The sequence below is a fragment of the Bombina bombina genome, chromosome 4 (assembly GCF_027579735.1).
Source record: "Bombina bombina isolate aBomBom1 chromosome 4, aBomBom1.pri, whole genome shotgun sequence".
Classification (NCBI taxonomy): Eukaryota; Metazoa; Chordata; class Amphibia; order Anura; family Bombinatoridae; genus Bombina; species Bombina bombina.
In genome coordinates this window covers 235653978-235674292 of record NC_069502.1, presented here as the reverse complement: position 1 = coordinate 235674292, position 20315 = coordinate 235653978, and the positions used below count along the sequence as shown (strand labels likewise).

Here is a 20315-nt window from a genome sequence, read left to right as displayed (position 1 = left end):
TCGCCGTCTCGCCGCGGCTCCCGGATCTCTTCTGTGTTCTTACGTCACGTTGCCTAGCAACGTGACGCATTCTCAGACACTCCCTCTGACGTAACGGCCCTCTCTCCACCTTTAAATCTCGGCGGGAGATTTACTCGGGGCCTGTTTCTTCTCTTTTGCCGGACCTTGTCAAAGTGAGTACTATATTCTGGATCCTGACCCTATCCTTCCTGCCTTAGCTTTGTCTGTACCTCAATGCCGTTTTGGATATACTTGTCCCTTGCCTGTCTGAAGTCCTGCACTATCTGTTACTTAAAGTTTAACCTCTTGCCTACCAGACTTTGTTTGCTGACAAACCTGCTTAATGGGACATTATCTTTGTTTGCTTTAATCCTGCTAAAAAGGACATTATCACTTGTTTGCTGACAACCTGCTTAATGGGACATTATCTTTGTTTGCTTTAATCCTGCTAAAAAGGACATTATCATTTGTTTGCTGACAACCTGCTTAAAGGGACATTATCTTTGTTTGCTTTAATCCTGCTAAAAAGGACATTATCATTTGTTTGCTGACAACCTGCTTAAAGGGACATTATCTTTGTTTGCTTTAATCCTGCTAAAAAGGACATTATCATTTGTTTGCTGACAACCTGCTTAAAGGGACATTATCTTTGTTTGCTTTAATCATGCTAAAAAGGACATTATCATTTGTTTGCTGACAACCTGCTTAAAGGGACATTATCTTTGTTTGCTTTAATCCTGCTAAAAAGGACATTATCATTTGTTTGCTGACAAACTGCTTAAAGGGACATTATCTTTGTTTATTGCAAACCTGCAAAAAAAGGAACATTATCATTTGTTTGCTAAACCTGCTTAAAGGGACATTATCTTTGTTTGTTACTATTCCCCAAAAAAGGAACGTTATCTACTGTAAATCAATTCAGTCCTCAAGAAGATATGCTGAGTTACTATTTCTTTTGGGAAAGTCTTATATCCTGCTTATTTTGTTTCCTGAGTGGGTCACGTCCTGGATATTTCTCAGTGTGCCAGCGTGTGTTTTAATTTTCACGCTAGCAGTTGGGTTAAATCCTGGACTGACTAAATACGGCTGACACATTGTTTTTCTTCTAGCTCTTGCATGGCCTCACAGGATTTGGTAGGTGGATCTGGTAGAGATGCCGTCTCTACTTTTGTGAAAGCTTCCGCCAAGGAAGGATCCTCTGCTTCAGGGGTCCTTCTTTCATCCATCTGTTGTTTCTCTGAGGCTGACTGCGTGGAGATTATACACTTGTTTTTAGCTAAACATGGGTTTTTCGAAACGGTTGTTGAGACCACGATTCGGGATTGTAAGCCTATAACTAGAAGGATTTCTATAAGATATGGCAGGATCCCAAGGATCTTCTCCTTTCTCCAGGTGGGCCTTGAGAAGGGGTTATCTGTTAGTTCCCTTAAGAGTCGGATTTCGGCTTTCTTTTCTGCTGCTCAAGCGTCTGGCGGACGTGCCGGAGGTACAAACCTTTTATCAAGTCCTGGTCCGAATCAGGACTGTGTTTGAGGCAGTTGCTCCCTTGGATTCTTAACCTTATTTTGAAAGTTTTTATTCAGGCTCCGTTTGAGCCTAGGCTTCCATAGATATTAAATTGTTATCTTGGAAAGTTTTGCTTCAGCTCGGAGGGTTTCCGAAACTCTCAGCTTGCAGTGTGGTTTTCCTTATCTCGAAATATGGCAGTTCTTCGTACCAAGTTTGGTTTTATTAAGCTTTATTAAGGTTATGTCGGACAGAGATTTTAGTCAGGAACTTGTTGTTCCTTCTTTCTGTTTTAATCTTTCTTCTCATAGAGATCATCTGTTGTACATCTTAGATGTTGTGCGGGCCCTTAGATTTTATCTACAGGCTACTAGTAGACATGTGCGGTTTGTTTCGGATTAATTCGGAAATTCGGTAAATTCGGTAAATTCGGAGATTCGGATCGATTCGGATTTCCGAATTAAAATACTTCCGAATCTACCGAATGAATCCGAAAAAGCTGCCGTATCTCCGAATAAATCAGAATTAGCTCGTTAAAATTCGGCATTTCCCCATAGGAAACAATGGGAGTTTCGGCTGAAAAAAAACTAACACCGCAGCCCCATTGTTTCCTATGGGGAAACACTAAGTCTGCACCTAACACCCTAACATGTACCCCGAGTCTCTAAACACCCCTAATCTAACACTTATTAACCCCTAATCTGCTGCCTCCGCTATCGCTGACACCTGCATTATTTTATTAACCCCTAATCTGCCGACCGAATATCGCCGCCACCTACATTATAACTATTAACCCCTAATCTGCTGTCCCTAACACCGCCGACCCCTACATTATAGTTATTAACCCCTAATCTGCCCCCCCCCCAACGTCGCCGCAATCTAACTACAAGTATTAACCCCTAATCTGCCGACCCGATATCGCCGCCACCTACATTATAACTATTAACCCCTAATCTGCTGTCCCTAACACCGCCGACCCCTACATTATAGTTATTAACCCCTAATCTGCCTCCCCCAACGTCGCCGCAATCTAACTACAAGTATTAACCCCTAATCTGCCGACCGAATATCGCCGCCGCCTACATTATAGCTACTAACCCCTAATCTGCTGTCCCTAACACCGCCGACCCCTACATTATAGTTATTAACCCCTAATCTGCCCCCCCCAACGTCGCCGCAATCTAACTACAAGTATTAACCCCTAATCTGCCGACCCGATATCGCCGCCGCCTACATTATAACTATTAACCCCTAATCTGCTTTCCCTAACACCACCGACCCCTACATTATAGTTATTAACCCCTAATCTGCCCCCCCAACGTCGCCACAATCTAACTACAAGTATTAACCCCTAATCTGCAGACCGCAAATCGCCGCAACTATAATAAATGTATTAACCCCTAAACCGCCGCACTCCCGCCTCGCAAACACTATAATACATTTTATTAACCCCTAATCTGCCCTCCCTAACATCGCCGCCACCTACCTACAATTATTAACCCCTAATCTCCCGCCCCCAACGTCGCCGCTACTATAATAAGGTTATTAACCCCTAAACCTAAGTCTAACCCTAACACTAACACCCCCTAACTTAAATATAATTTAAATAAAACGAAATAAATTTACTATAGTTAAATAAATGAATCCTATTTAAAACTAAAGACTTACCTTAAAATAAACCCTAAGATAGCTGCAATATAACTAATAGTTACATTGTAGCTATTTTAGGATTTATTTTTATTTTACAGGCAACTTTGTATTTATTTTAACTAGGTACAATAGTTATTAAATAGTTAATAACTATTTAATAACTACCTAGCTAAAATAAATACAAATTTACCTGTAAAATAAATCCTAACCTAAGTTACAATTACACCTAACACTACACTATCATTTAATTAATTAAATAAATGACTCATATTTAAAACTAAATACTTACCTGTAAAATAAACCCTAACCTAAGTTACAATTACACCTAACACTACACTGTCATTAAATTAACTAAATAAATTAATCCTATATAAAACTAAATACTTACCTGTAAAATAAACCCTAATATAGCTGAAATATAACTAATAGTTACATTGTAGCTATTTTAGCATTTATATTTATTTTACAGGCAAGTTTGTATTTATTTTAACTAGGTACAATAGCTATTAAATAGTTATTGACTAATTAATAGCTACCTAGTTAAAATAATTACAAAATTACCTGTAAAATAAATCCTAACCTAAGTTACAATAAAACCTAACACTACACTATCATTAAATAAATTAACTACAAGTACCTACAATTAAATAAACTAAAGTACAAAACCCCCCCACTAAATTACAAAAAATAAAAAACCACTAAATTACAAAAAATAAAAAAATATTACAAGAATTTAAAACTAATTACACCTAATCTAAGCCCCCTAATAAAATAACAAAGCCCCCCAAAATAAAAAAAAATGCCCTACCCTATACTAAATTACAAAAGTTAACAGCTCTATTACCTTACCAGCCCTGAACAGGGCCCTTTGCGGGGCATGCCCCAAAGAAAACAGCTCTTTTGCCTGTAAAAAAAAAACACAATCCCCCCCCCCACATTACAACCCACCACCCACATACCCCTACTCTAACCCAAACCCCCCTTAAATAAACCTAACACTACCCCCCTGAAGATCTCCCTACCTTGAGTCGTGTTCACCCAGCCGGGCCGAAGTCTTCATCCGATGGGGCAGAAGAGGACATCCAGACCGGTAGAAGTCTTCATCCAAGCGGGGCAAGAAGAGGTCTTCCATCCATCATACAAGTACCAAAATACAAACAAACACTAAATTACCAAAAATAATAAAATATTACAATAATTTTAAACTAATTACACCTAATCTAAGCCCCCTACTAGCTATTAATATAGCTTCAATATAACTAATAGTTACATTGTAGCTATTTTAGGATTTATATGTATTTTACAGGCAACTTTGTATTTATTTTAACTAGGTACAATAGTTATTAAATAGTTAATAACTATTTAATAACTACCTAGCTAAAATAAATACAAATTTACCTGTAAAATAAATCATAACCTAAGTTACAATTACACCTAACACTACACTATCATTAAATTAACTAAATAAATGAATCTTATATAAAACTAAAGACTTACCTGTAAAATAAACCCTAATATAGCTGCAATATAACTAATAGTTACATTGTAGCTATTTTAGCATTTATATTTATTGTACAGGCAACTTTGTATTCATTTTAACTAGGTTCAATAGCTATTAAATAGATATTGACTATTTAATAGCTACCTAGTTAAAATAATTACAAAATTACCTGTAAAATAAATCCTAACCTAAGTTACTATTAAACCTAACACTACACTATCATTAAATAAATTAACTACAAGTACCTACAATTAAATACAATGAAATAAACTAAACTAAAGTACAAAAAAAACAAACACTAAATTACAAAAAATAAAAAAAATTACAAGAATTTTAAACTAATTACACCTAATCTAAGCCCCCTAATAAAATAACAAAGCCCCCCAAAATAAAAAAATGCCCTACCCTATACTAAATTATAAAAGTAATCAGCTCTATTACCTTACCAGCCCTTAAAAGGGCCTTTTGCGGGGCATGCCCCAAAGAAAACAGCTCTTTTGCCTGTAAAAAAAAACACAATACCCCCCCCACATTACAACCCACCACCCACATACCCCTACTCTAACCCAAACCCCCCTTAAATAAACCTAACACTACCCCCCTGAAGATCTCTCTACCGTGTCTTCACCCAGCGGGCCGAAGTCTTCATCCGATCGGGCAGAAGAGGACATCCAGACCGGCAGAAGTCTTCATCCAAGCGGGGCAAGAAGAGGTCTTCCATCCATCAGAAGTCTTGATCCAGGCGGCATCTTCTCTGTTCATCCATCCGGAGCGGAGCGGCAGCATCCTGAAGACATCCCACGCAGAGCATCCTCTTCTTTCTTGATCCGACGACTAGGTGACTGTACCTTTAAGTGACGTCATCCAAGATGGCGTCCCTTGAATTCCGATTGGCTGATAGGATTCTATCAGCCAATCGGAATTAAGGTAGGAAAAATCTGATTGGCTGATTCAATCAGCCAATCAGATTCAAGTTCAATCCGATTGGCTGATGGAATCAGCCAATCAGATTGACCTTGCATTCTATTGGCTGTTCCGATCAGCCAATAGAATGCGAGCTCAATCTGATTGGCTGATTGGATCAGCCAATCGGATTGAACTTGAATCTGATTGGCTGATTGAATCAGCCAATCAGATTTTTCCTACCTTAATTCCGATTGGCTGATAGAATCCTATCAGCCAATCGGAATTCAAGGGACGCCATCTTGGCGTCCCTTATTTAAGGGGGGTTTGGGTTAGAGTAGGGGTATGTGGGTGGTGGGTTGTAATGTGGGGGGGGGGGTATTGTGTTTTTTTTTACAGGCAAAAGAGCTGTTTTCTTTGGGGCATGCCCCGCAAAAGGCCCTGTTCAGGGCTGGTAAGGTAATAGAGCTGTTAACTTTTGTAATTTAGTATAGGGTAGGGCATTTTTTTTTATTTTGGGGGGCTTTGTTATTTTATTAGGGGGCTTAGATTAGGTGTAATTAGTTTAAAATTCTTGTAATTTTTTTTTATTTTTTGTAATTTAGTGGGGGGGTTTTTGTACTTTAGTTTAGTTTTTTAAATTGTATTTAATTGTAGGTACTTGTAGTTAATTTATTTAATGATAGTGTAGTGTTAGGTTTAATTGTAACTTAGGTTAGGATTTATTTTACAGGTAATTTTGTAATTATTTTAACTAGGTAGCTATTAAATAGTCAATATCTATTTAATAGCTATTGAACCTAGTTAAAATAAATACAAAGTTGCCTGTACAATAAATATAAATGCTAAAATAGCTACAATGTAACTATTAGTTATATTGCAGCTATATTAGGGTTTATTTTACAGGTAAGTCTTTAGTTTTATATAGGATTCATTTATTTAGTTAATTTAATGATAGTGTAGTGTTAGGTGTAATTGTAATTTAGGTTATTATTTATTTTACAGGTAAATTTGTATTTATTTTAGCTAGGTAGTTATTAAATAGTATTTAATAGCTATTGTACCTAGTTAAAATAAATACAAAGTTGCCTGTAAAATAAATATAAATCCTAAAATAGCTACAATGTAACTATTAGTTATATTGAAGCTATATTAATAGCTAGTCGGGGGCTTAGATTAGGTGTAATTAGTTTAAAATTATTGTAATATTTTATTATTTTTTGTAATTTAGTGTTTGTTTGTATTTTGGTACTTGTATGATGGATGGAAGACCTCTTCTTGCCCCGCTTGGATGAAGACTTCTGCCGGTCTGGATGTCCTCTTCTGCCCCATCGGATGAAGACTTCGGCCCGGCTGGGTGAACACGACTCAAGGTAGGGAGATCTTCAGGGGGGTAGTGTTAGGTTTATTTAAGGGGGGTTTGGGTTAGAGTAGGGGTATGTGGGTGGTGGGTTGTAATGTGGGGGGGGGGGGGATTGTGTTTTTTTTTTACAGGCAAAAGAGCTGTTTTCTTTGGGGCATGCCCCGCAAAGGGCCCTGTTCAGGGCTGGTAAGGTAATAGAGCTGTTAACTTTTGTAATTTAGTATAGGGTAGGGCATTTTTTTTATTTTGGGGGGCTTTGTTATTTTATTAGGGGGCTTAGATTAGGTGTAATTAGTTTAAAATTCTTGTAATATTTTTTTATTTTTTGTAATTTAGTGTTTGTTTTTTTTTGTAATTTAGTGGGGGGGGGGTTTTGTACTTTAGTTTATTTAATTGTAGATAATTGTAGGTACTTGTAGTTAATTTATTTAATGACAGTGTAGTGTTAGGTTTAATTGTAACTTAGGTTAGGATTTATTTTACAGGTAATTTTGTAATTATTTTAACTAGGTAGCTATTAAATAGTCAATATCTATTTAATAGCTATTGAACCTAGTTAAAATGAATACAAAGTTGCCTGTACAATAAATATAAATGCTAAAATAGCTACAATGTAACTATTAGTTATATTGCAGCTATCTTAGGGTTTATTTTACAGGTAAGTATTTTGTTTTAAATATGATTCATTTATTTAGTTAATTTAATGATAGTGTAGTGTTAGGTGTAATTGTAACTTAGGTTATGATTTATTTTACAGGTAAATTTGTATTTATTTTAGCTAGGTAGTTATTAAATAGTTATTAACTATTTAATAACTATTGTACCTAGTTAAAATAAATACAAAGTTGCCTATAAAATAAAAATAAATCCTAAAATAGCTACAATGTAACTATTAGTTATATTGCAGCTATCTTAGGGTTTATTTTACAGGTAAGTCTTTAGTTTTAAATAGGATTCATTTATTTAACTATAGTAAACTTATTTCGTTTTATTTAAATTATATTTAAGTTAGGGGGTGTTAGTGTTAGGGTTAGACTTAGGTTTAGGGGTTAATAACCTTATTATAGTAGCGGCGACGTTGGGGGCGGGAGATTAGGGGTTAATAATTGTAGGTAGGTGGCGGCGATGTTAGGGAGGGCAGATTAGGGGTTAATAAAATGTATTATAGTGTTTGCGAGGCGGGAGTGCGGCGGTTTAGGGGTTAATACATTTATTATAGTGGCGGCGATTTGCGGTCGGCAGATTAGGGGTTAATACTTGTAGTTAGATTGTGGCGACGTTGGGGGGGGCAGATTAGGGGTTAATAACTATAATGTAGGGGTCGGCAGTGTTAGAGGCACCAGATTAGGGGTTAATAGCTATAATGTAGGCGGCGGCGATATCGGGTCGGCAGATTAGGGGTTAATACTTGTAGTTAGATTGCGGCGACGTTGGGGGGGGCAGATTAGGGGTTAATAACTATAATGTAGGGGTCGGCGGTGTTAGGGACAGCAGATTAGGGGTTAATAGCTATAATGTAGGCGGCGGCGATATTGGGTCGGCAGATTAGGGGTTAATACTTGTAGTTAGATTGCGGCGACGTTGGGGGAGGCAGATTAGGGGTTAATAACTATAATGTAGGGGTCGGCGGTGTTAGGGGCACCAGATTAGGGGTTAATAGCTATAATGTAGGCGGCGGCGATATCGGGTCGGCAGATTAGGGGTTAATACTTGTAGTTAGATTGCGGCGACGTTGGGAGGGGGCAGATTAGGGGTTAATAACTATAATGTAGGGGTCGGCGGTGTTAGGGACAGCAGATTAGGGGTTAATAGCTATAATGTAGGCGGCGGCGATATCGGGTCGGCAGATTAGGGGTTAATACTTGTAGTTAGATTGCGGCGACGTTGGGGGAGGCAGATTAGGGGTTAATAACTATAATGTAGGGGTCGGCGGTGTTAGGGACAGCAGATTAGGGGTTAATAGCTATAATGTAGGTTGCGGCGATATCCGATCGGCAGATTAGGGGTTAAATAATGTTATTATAGGGTTTGCGATGTGGGGGGGCCTCGGTTTAGTGGTTCATAGGTAGTTTATGGGTGTTAGTGACTTAGTGTACTAAATGGGTGTTAGTGTACTAAAAACATACCGAATTTCGGAACGGAATAGAACCGAATTCAGCCGAATCCGGATAAATCCGAAACGAATTTATTCGGATCCGAATAAATCCGAAACGAATTTATTCAAATTTTGCCGAAGCCGATTCGAAACGAAATTCGAAAAGTCTGAATCGATCCGAACCGAAAACGAACCGAATTTTTTAGCCGTGCACATGTCTAGCTACTAGGGACTTTGTCAGTCCTCTGTATTGTTTGTGCGTTTCTGGACAGACATGAAGGGCAGAAAGCTCCCGCCACTTTTCTTTGTTATTGTAGGTTTCATGAGCCTGCTGGACAGCAGCCACTTAAGAGAATTACAGCTCACTCCACTAGGGTGGTGTTTTTCTTTCTTTTTTTGGGCTTTCAAGAAATTGGCCTCTGTAGTAGATTTGTAAGGCGGCAACTTCGCCTTCTTTGCTCACTTTTGCTAAAGTCTATAAGTTTAATTCTTTTGACTTGTCCGAGTTTTTCTTTGGGAGAAAGGTGCCTTCTGTTTAGATTACCTGTCTTGTCCCTCCCATATCATATGTGTCCTCTAGCTTGGTTATTGATTCCCAACAGTAATTGATGATGATCTGTGGACTCACCGTGTCATTAGAAAGAAATCAAAATTTATGCTTAACTGATAAATGTATTTATTTCTTGACAAGGTGAGTCCACGGCCCTCCCTGTTTTTTAGACAGGTTTTTTATATAAACCTCAGGCACCTCTGCACCTAGTGTTATTTCCTTTCTCTCCTTTTCCTTCAGTCGAATGACTGGGGTTTGTGGGAAGGGAAGTGATACTTAACAGTGCTGCTGTGGTGCTCTTTGCCTCCTCCTGCTGGCCAGGAGTGATATTCCCAACAGTAATTGATGATGATCCGTGGACTTACCGTGTCAAGAAATACATTTATCAGGTAAGCATAAAACAGAATTTATGTTTACCTGATAAATTGCTTTCTCCAACGGTGTGTCCGGTCCACGGCGTCATCCTTACTTGTGGGATATTCTCTTCCCCAACAGGAAATGGCAAAGAGCCCAGCAAAGCTGGTCACATGATCCCTCCTAGGCTCCGCCTACCCCAGTCATTCGACCGACGTTAAGGAGGAATATTTGCATAGGAGAAACCATATGTTACCGTGGTGACTGTAGTTAAAGAAAATAAATTATCAGACCTGATTAAAAAAACCAGGGCGGGCCGTGGACCGGACACACCGTTGGAGAAAGCAATTTATCAGGTAAACATAAATTCTGTTTTCTCCAACATAGGTGTGTCCGGTCCACGGCGTCATCCTTACTTGTGGGAACCAATACCAAAGCTTTAGGACACGGATGAAGGGAGGGAGCAAATCAGGTCACCTAAATGGAAGGCACCACGGCTTGCAAAACCTTTCTCCCAAAAATAGCCTCAGAAGAAGCAAAAGTATCAAATTTGTAAAATTTAGAAAAAGTGTGCAGTGAAGACCAAGTCGCTGCCTTACATATCTGATCAACAGAAGCCTCGTTCTTGAAGGCCCATGTGGAAGCCACAGCCCTAGTGGAGTGAGCTGTGATTCTTTCAGGAGGCTGCCGTCCGGCAGTCTCATAAGCCAATCGGATAATGCTTTTAATCCAGAAGGAGAGAGAGGTAGAAGTTGCTTTTTGACCTCTCCGTTTACCAGAATAAACAACAAACAAAGACAAAGTTTGTCTGAAATCCTTAGTAGCTGCTAAGTAAAATTTGAGAGCACGAACTACATCCAAGTTGTGCAACAAACGTTCCTTCTTTGAAACTGGATTAGGACACAAAGAAGGCACAACTATCTCCTGGTTAATGTTTTTGTTAGAAACAACTTTTGGAAGAAAACCAGGTTTAGTACGCAAAACCACCTTATCTGCATGGAACACCAGATAAGGAGAAGAACACTGCAGAGCAGATAATTCTGAAACTCTTCTAGCAGAAGAAATTGCAACCAAAAACAAAACTTTCCAAGATAATAACTTAATATCAACGGAATGTAAGGGTTCAAACGGAACCCCCTGAAGAACTGAAAGAACTAGGTTGAGACTCCAAGGAGGAGTCAAAATTTTGTAAACAGGCTTGATTCTAACCAGAGCCTGAACAAAGGCTAGAACATCTGGCACAGCTGCCAGCTTTTTGTGAAGTAACACAGACAAGGCAGAAATCTGTCCCATCAAGGAACTTGCAGATAATCCTTTTTCCAATCCTTCTCGAAGGAAGGATAGACTCTTAGGAATCTTAACCTTGTCCCAAGGGAATCCTGCAGATTCACACCAACAGATATACCAAATTATGTGGTAATTTTTCTGGTTACAGGCTTTCAGGCCTGAACAAGAGTATTAATAACAGAATCTGAGAACCCTCGCTTTGATAAGATCAAGCGTTCAATCTCCAAGCAGTCAGCTGGAGTGGGTCGAACGGACCTAGAACAAGAAGGTCTCGTCTCAAAGGTAGCTTCCATGGTGGAGCCGATGACATATTCACCAGATCTGCATACCAAGTCCTGCGTGGCCACGCAGGAGCTATCAAAATCACCGACGCCCTCTCCTGATTGATCCTGGCTACCAGCCTGGGGATGAGAGGAAACGGCGGGAACACATAAGCTAGTTTGAAGGTCCAAGGTGCTACTAGTGCATCCACTAGAGCCGCCTTGGGATCCCTGGATCTGTACCCGTAGTAAGGAACTCTGAAGTTCTGACGAGAGGCCATCAGATCCATGTCTGGAATGCCCCACGGTTGAGTGACTTGGGCAAAGATTTCCGGATGGAGTTCCCACTCCCCCGGATGCAATGTCTGACGACTCAGAAAATCCGCTTCCCAATTTTCCACTCCTGGGATGTGGATAGCAGACAGGTGGCAGGAGTGAGACTCCGCCCATAGAATGATTTTGGTCACTTCTTCCATCGCTAGGGAACTCCTTGTTCCCCCCTGATGGTTGATGTATGAACTTGGCCCTCGCTAGCTGAGGCCAAGCTTTGAGAGCATTGAATATCGCTCTCAGTTCCAGAATATTTATCGGTAGAAGAGATTCTACCCGAGACCAAAGACCCTGAGCTTTCAGGGATCCCCAGACCGCGCCCCAGCCCATCAGACTGGCGTCGGTCGTGACAATGACCCACTCTGGTCTGCGGAAGGTCATCCCTTGTGACAGGTTGTCCAGGGACAGCCACCAACGGAATGAGTCTCTGGTCCTCTGATTTACTTGTATCTTCGGAGACAAGTCTGAATAGTCCCCATTCCACTGACTGAGCATGAACAGTTGTAATGGTCTTAGATGAATGCGCACAAAAGGAACTATGTCCATTGCCGCTACCATCAAACCTATCACTTCCATGCACTGCGCTATGGAAGGAAGAGGAACGGAATGAAGTATCCGACAAGAGTCTAGAAGTTTTGTTTTTCTGGCTTCTGTCAGAAAAATCCTCATTTCTAAGGAGTCTATTATAGTTCCCAAGAAGGGAACCCTCGTTGACGGAGATAGAGAACTCTTTTCCACGTTCACTTTCCATCCGTGAGATCTGAGAAAGGCCAGGACAATGTCCGTGTGAGCCTTTACTTGAGGAAGGGACGACGCTCGAATCAGAATGTCGTCCAAGTAAGGTACTACAGCAATGCCCCTTGGTCTTAGCACCGCCAGAAGGGACCCTAGTACCTATGAGAAAATCCTAGGAGCAGTGGCTAATCCGAAAGAAAACGCCACGAACTGGAAATGCTTGTCCAGGAATGCAAACCTTAGGAACCGATGATGTTCCTTGTGGATAGGAATATGTAGATACGCATCCTTGAAATCCACCTTGGTCATGAATTGACCTTCCTGGATGGAAGGAAGAAGTGTTCGAATGGTTTCCATCTTGAACGATGGAACCTTGAGAAACTTGTTCAAGATCTTGAGATCTAAGATTGGTCTGAACGTTCCCTCTTTTTTGGGAACTATGAACAGATTGGAGTAGAACCCCATCCCTTGTTCTCCTAATGGAACAGGATGAATCACTCCCATTTTTAGCAGGTCTTCTACCCAATGTAAGAATGCCTGTCTTCTTATGTGGTCTGAAGACAACTGAGACCTGTGGAACCTCCCCCTTGGAGGAAGCCCCTTGAACTCCAGAGAATAACCTTGGGAGACTATTTCTAGCGCCCAAGGATCCAGAACATCTCTTGCCCCAGCCTGAGCGAAGAGAGAGAGTCTGCCCCCCACCAGATCCGGTCCCGGATCGGGGGCCCGCATTTCATGCTGTCTTGGTAGCAGTGGCAGGTTTCCTGGCCTGCTTTCCTTGTTCCAGCCTTGCATAGGTCTCCAGGCTGGATTGGCTTGAGAAGTATTACCTTCCTGCTTAGAGGACGTAGCCCTTGGGGCTGATCCGTTTCTGCGAAAGGGACGAAACTTAGGTTTATTTTTGGTCTTGAAAAGACCTATCCTGAGGAAGGGCGTGGCCCTTGCCCCCAGTGATATCAGAGATAATCTCTTTCAAGTCAGGGCCAAAGAGTGTTTTCCCCTTGAAAGGAATGTCAAGCAATTTGTTCTTGGAAGACGCATCCGCTGCCCAAGATTTTAACCAAAGCGCTCTGCGCCACAATAGCAAACCCAGAATTTTTTCGCCGCTAACCTAGCCAATTGCAAGGTGGCGTCTAGGGTGAAAGAATTAGCCAATTTAAGAGCACGAATTCTGTCCATAATCTCCTCATAAGAAGAAGAATTACTAATAATCGCCTTTCCTAGCTCATCAAACTAGAAACACGCGGCTGCAGTGACAGGGACAATGCATGCAATTGGTTGTAGAAGGGAACCTTGCTGAACAAACATCTTTAGCAGACCTTCTAATTTTTTATCCATAGGATCTTGGAAAGCACAACTATCTTCTATGGGTATAGTGGCGCGCTTGTGTAGAGTAGAAACCGCCCCCTCGACCTTGGGGACTGTCTGCCATCAGTCCTTTCTGGGGTCGACTATAGGAAAACAATTTTATAAATATGGGGGGAGGTACTAAAGGTATACCGGGCCTGTCCCATTCTTTACTAACAATGTACGCCACCCGCTTGGATATAGGAAAAGCTTCGGGGGGCCCCGGGGCCTCTAAGAACTTTTCCATTTTACATAGTGGTTCTGGAATGACCAGATAATCACAATCATCCAAATTGGATAACACCTCCTTAAGCAGAGCGCGGAGATGTTCCAACTTAAATTTAAAAGTAATCACATCAGGTTCAGCTTGTTGAGAAATGTTTCCTGAATCTGAAATTTCTCCCTCAGACAAACCTCCCTGGCCCCCTCAGACTGGTGTAGGGGCCCTTCAGAAACCATATCATCAGCGTTCTCATGCTCTACAGAATTTTCTAAAACAGAGCAGTCGCGCTTTCGCTGATAAGTGGGCATATTGGCTAAAATGTTTTTGATAGAATTATCCATTACAGCCGTTAAATGTTGCATAGTAAGGAGTATTGGCGCACTAGATGTACTAGGGGCCTCCTGTATGGGCAAGACTGGTGTAGACGAAGGAGGGGATGATGCAGTACCATGCTTACTCCCCTCACTTGAGGAATCATCTTGGGCATCATTTTTACTAAATTTTTTTATGACATAAAATACATATAGTTAAATGAGAAGGAACCTTGGTTTCCCCACAGTCAGAACACAATCTATCTGGTAGTTCAGACATGTTAAACAGGCATAAACTTGATAACAAAGCACAAAAAACGTTTTAAAATAAAACCGTTACTGTCACTTTAAATTTTAAACTAAACACACTTTATTACTGCAATTGCGAAAAAGTATGAAGGAATTGTTCAAAATTCACCAAAATTTCACCACAGTGTCTTAAAGCCTTAAAAGTATTGCACACCAAATTTGGAAGCTTTAACCCTTAAAATAACGGAACTGGAGCCGTTTTTATATTTAACCCCTTTACAGTCCCTGGAATCTGCTTTGCTGAGACCCAACCAAGCCCAAAGGGGAATACGATACCAAATGATGCCTTCAGAAAGACTTTTCTATGTATCAGAGCTCCACACACATGCAGCTGCATGCCATGCTGTCCTCAAAAACAAGTGCGCCATACCGGCGCGAAAATGAGGCTCTGACTATGATTAGGGAAAGCCCCTAAAGAATAAGGTGTCAAAAACAGTGCCTGCCGATATAATCATATCAAAATACCCAGAATAAATGATTCCTCAAGGCTAAATATGTGTTAATAATGAATCGATTTAGCCCAGAAAAAGTCTACAGTCTTAATAAGCCCTTGTGAAGCCCTTATTTACTATCTTAATAAAAATGGCTTACCGGATCCCATAGGGAAAATGACAGCTTCCAGCATTACATCGTCTTGTTAGAATGTGTCATACCTCAAGCAGTAAGAGACTGCACACTGTTCCCCCAACTGAAGTTAATTGCTCTCAACAGTCCTGTGTGGAACAGCCATGGATTTTAGTTACGGTGCTAAAATCATTTTCCTCATACAAACAGAAATCTTCATCTCTTTTCTGTTTCTGAGTAAATAGTACATACCAGCACTATTTTAAAATAACAAACTCTTGATTGAATAATAAAAACTACAGTTAAACACTAAAAAACTCTAAGCCATCTCCGTGGAGATGTTGCCTGTACAACGGCAAAGAGAATGACTGGGGTAGGCGGAGCCTAGGAGGGATCATGTGACCAGCTTTGCTGGGCTCTTTGCCATTTCCTGTTGGGGAAGAGAATATCCCACAAGTAAGGATGACGCCGTGGACCGGACACACCTATGTTGGAGAAATTTTGTTTTTAAGGTATATGCAAGTGCCCTCCATGATTTTACAACTTATTTATTACATTTTAGATATTAAAGGGACACTGAACCCAATTTTTTTTTATTTCGTGATTCAGATAGAGCATGACATTCTAAGCAACTTTCTAATTTACTCCTATTATCAAATTTTCTTTATTCTCTTGGTATCTTTATTTGAAATGCAAGAATGTAAGTTTAGATGCCGGTGTTCTGTGAAGGGACCGAACTTTGTAAAAGAGCGAACCATGTCACTTCAGCTGTTGCACTCATTTTGCCCCAAATGCGCATGCGTGCCAACGTCATCACATACCTGGCCGCATACATCACGGTGAAACTATTTAGGCTTGTGAAATTCTGAAACCTGTTTATAGCGCATGCGTGGGCTTTTCTATCACGAATGGGGGTGGTTTATGGAACGATGTTTATTCAAAACAGTATGTGAATTATGGTGTGCAACAGAAATAAATGTATACTTATTTAAAAATATTTATTTATATGTAACCTCAAACATGGAACGATGCGCATACAAACAAGAAGGCGTGCATTCAAAGCACTTCACTTTATGTTTACTTTAAAATACGACATGCAGTGGCGATAGCCGAGTGGCTGTTTGTCATGCAGGGACGAATTAACATTGTTACATGTTTGAGGTTACATATAAATACATATTTTTTAAATAAGTATACATTTATTTCTGTTTCACACCAGAATTCACATACTGTTTTGAATAAACATCGTTCCATAAACCATCCCCATTCGTGATAGAAAAGCCCACGCATGCGCTATAAACAGGTTTCAGAATTTCACAAGCCTAAATAGTTTCACCGTGACGTATGCGATGAAGCTGGCACGCATGCGCATTTGGGGCAAAATGAGTGTAACAGCTGATGAAACGTCACAGGAAGTGACATGGTTCGCTCTTTTACAAAGTTCGGTCCCTTCACAGAACACCGGCCCATTTTTGGTGAACAACCTGGGTTGTCCTTGCTGATTGGTGGATAAATTCATCCACCAATAAAAAAAGTGCTGTCCATAGTCCTGAACCAAAGAAAAAGATTAGATGCCTTTTTCAAATAAAGATAGCAAGAGAACGAAGAAAAATTGATAATAGGAGTAAATTAGAAAGTTGCTTAAAATTGCATGCTCTATCTGAATCACGAAAGAAAAAAAAATGGGGTTCAATGTCCCTTTAAGACAAGTATGCATGATCATTTATTATAAATTAAATACACCCACAAATCTGTATATACAGATATATACATGCATATCATAGTCTCTCTCTCTCTCTATATATATATATATGTATTATTAAAAAAAATAGAATAGCTGTGTGGCAATGAGGGTGAACAAGGTAGTAACAGTTAGCGATCCACTCATGATCTGGCCCTAAATGCACTCCAGTAAGTAAAATGGACCATTGGAAACACGTTAAGGGGGAGAAAATTGTACTGCACAATTTCCCTTTAAGGAAGTGAAGATAACGTTAAAACGGCAGTTTAAAAAACAAATGTTATAAAGGACAATAAAATGTTAATTGATAAAGTGACTGCGCAAAGGAGGACTCATAACTTCTGTTTATTCTTTCAGCTCTTGGAAGAATCTTAATTTCAACCTTGTTTGGTTCCTGAACAGCACCTGCCTTCCAACTCCTGATCCTAGCAATAAATCAGGGATCATCCAGCAGCGGAATGTTGACCTGGAACTAAACGAAGACACACAGAAAATTGTTCATATTACAGTATTTGTAGCTCTGGCCGTTATTGGGGTGTTGGAAGCCTTGGTGGGCATAAGTCAGGTAGCAGCTGGTTTGTTCGGGTTCCTTTGCGGAACATCAAAGAAAAGAAGGGAAGCTTATGAATAAATATTTAGGTTCTATTCTCAATATAGCATTTGTTATAAAATCAAATCTATACTTTCACTTTGGCTCAAGAGATACCATAAAAATATAGTAATTATTGGGGGAGCACATAGGTTTAAAATGTAAAATCGAATAATACGTGGCTTAACAATAATATGCAAGCTTTATACTTTCTGATTTATGGCGGGGGGGGGGGGGGGGGGAGTAACTCAATTTATCAAACTGAGGAAAGGTGGAGTTGTGGTAGACTTCTGATCCAGGATGAATAGCATCCCTCACTGCTTTCCTAATCTATGAAAATGCCTTCTAAATGTAGCCACCAATCAGCAAACGCTACCCAGGTGCAGAACCCAAAATGGGCTGGCTCCTAAGCTTACATTCTTGCCTTTGCAAATAAAGATACCAAGAGAATGAAGAAAAATTGATAATAGGAGTAAATTACAAAGTTGCTTAAAATTGCATGCTCTATCTGAATCATGAAAGTTTAATTTTGACTAGACTATCCGTTTAATTATAGGCCACTGCTGAGTGCTTTTTTATTAAAACAATGAAACATACTGTTTAACATCTCTTTAAGAACTTGCTTTAACCCATTGTGCCCTTTGGATGTAGGTACTACGTCACACGGTACTTTGCCCAGCAGACTGTGTTGATGTAGTACCTACGTCCAACACACAAGCACAAAATGTGGCCCCTGCTGTCAGCTTAGATTGCTGCTGGGGGCAGACGGCATCTGCCTTCATATAGTAAAGGAGCATTGATTGTGATCTCTTACAATGCAAAGCCAGATTGTTACAGAGGGTGACACTGTCTGTGTCGCTCAATGTAACAATCATCTTTGGTGCCGAGTGGAAGCGGTGGGAGGCGCATATAAAAAATTATATGATCGCATGTGGCGGCCAAATAGTGACATCAAATACCTGTATACCAATATGGACCTAGATCAACACCCTGGTTGTCTACCTATATTTAGTTTTCATGGCTAAATCAAAATAACAAAGTATCTATTTCTGTTTAACCTCTTAAGGACATATGACGGAATTTTTCCGTCATAAAACAATTGAGCAAACTGAAAGCTGTGTCCTTAAAGGGTTAAACTGAGCAATAGCAAAAATACTAAAAATTCTCTGGTATTTTGGGTTTTTGTCTGAAATTTCTGGTAAAGAAGGGGTTAAGACAGTGAGGTTGATTAATAAAATGGACTTATAATAGCAGTAATTTTGCTAACATTTTATAACTGATTCTTTTCCCTTTAACCCTTTCGTGACAGGGTTAAAGTGTCTACATCGGAACACCTGTTCCGATGTAGACAAATTGAAACTACGCGATCGTGCATACGATCGCGAGATTTCAATTATTGGATCGCATCTGGGGGGCGTCCCTACAACCCTAGGAACGCCCTCCAGACCGCGATCAAGTCCTTGAAGCGCAGAAGGCTTCAGGACAGCCGTTTGATATGACGTTCTATTCCGTCATAACGGCTTTAAAGCCCAGTGTAAATATGACGGAATAGAACGGCATAACGGCGTTAAAAGGATAAACAGAAAAAGGGTAGTTATCTATTTTCTGCAGAAAGAGAAACATACGTTTTCTATACTTCACCACCGTTTTATGCAAACAGAATATCAGTCATCATCATAACAAAAAATATAAATGAGATAAAATGATGTCTGTGTAAACATTTACCGTCAGACCTTTGACATTTTCTGTTATGTGTTTAAAAACCTGTTTAACAATACATTCATGTTTGCTGTTGTACTGGCTAGAAAACAGATTTACCCTGCAGCACAATCAATCTACAAAGCCACACTTCCTTGAAAGTAAAAATTTCGGATAAAGCATGTAATTTTTACACACTCCATTTTACTTATGCTGTCAAATTTACTTTGCTTTCTTGGTACCATTCTTGAAACGCGTAGCAATGGAGCAGCAATGCGCTACTGGGAGTTAGCTGGCGATTGGTGACTTCACACATATACCTCTTGTCATTGGCTTACCAAATGTGTTTAGCTAGCTCCCAGTAGTGCATTGCTGCTATTTCCAGGAGTTAAACACAGTTCTAGGCATGCAATAAAAAAAAATAGATAAAAAATAAAACACATAAAGGGCCTTTTCTTTGTGCACTTTTTTGTTCCATAAGGTTGTACAGGTTGGGTTATTGTCATAAAACATTCACTGGTGAGGGGAAATCAAAGACTGATTTTGAACAAACTGGACAGTGGAAAAATGTGGAACAATCTCAAACACAACAAAAGACATCAATGCTTATGCAATCCTCTTTCAAATGTGTGATTGGACAGCTGCATTCTGGGTGGCTTTTGTGCCACTTATTGGTTATTTTCAGTCAAACAGGTAAATTTAAATTTCTGTGTTCTTGTGGTTATAATTAGGAGATAGAGCACAGTTTAAATGGTATCTACAATTATAATTTCAAACATGCAGCAAAGCTTTGGTTTATGTGCTAAAAAACAATTCATTTTTAATTTGTACATAAATATATTATGGTTTTCTTACAAGCAAATAAAGATTAATTTAATATTTTTTTCAGACTGTTGTTTTTTAGTGTGTGCAGCAGATGTCAAGTTATAAAATTAGTTATTAAAAATCAGCAGCGCAATGCAATCATGTAACATCATGGCTGTAACACTACAGACACCA

At 39.8% G+C, this 20315-nt stretch overlaps 1 protein-coding gene across 1 annotated transcript in view; it reads left to right on the top strand.

Moving 5' to 3' along the window:
- Positions 1-17660, top strand: part of TM4SF20 (transmembrane 4 L six family member 20) — a 142378-nt gene extending 124718 nt beyond the window's left edge. The window contains exon 5 of the mRNA XM_053711466.1: positions 17387-17660. Coding sequence (XP_053567441.1) covers positions 17387-17660 — 274 coding nt within the window. The remainder of the gene's footprint in view (positions 1-17386) is intronic.
- The last annotated feature ends 2655 nt before the right edge of the window (positions 17661-20315 follow it).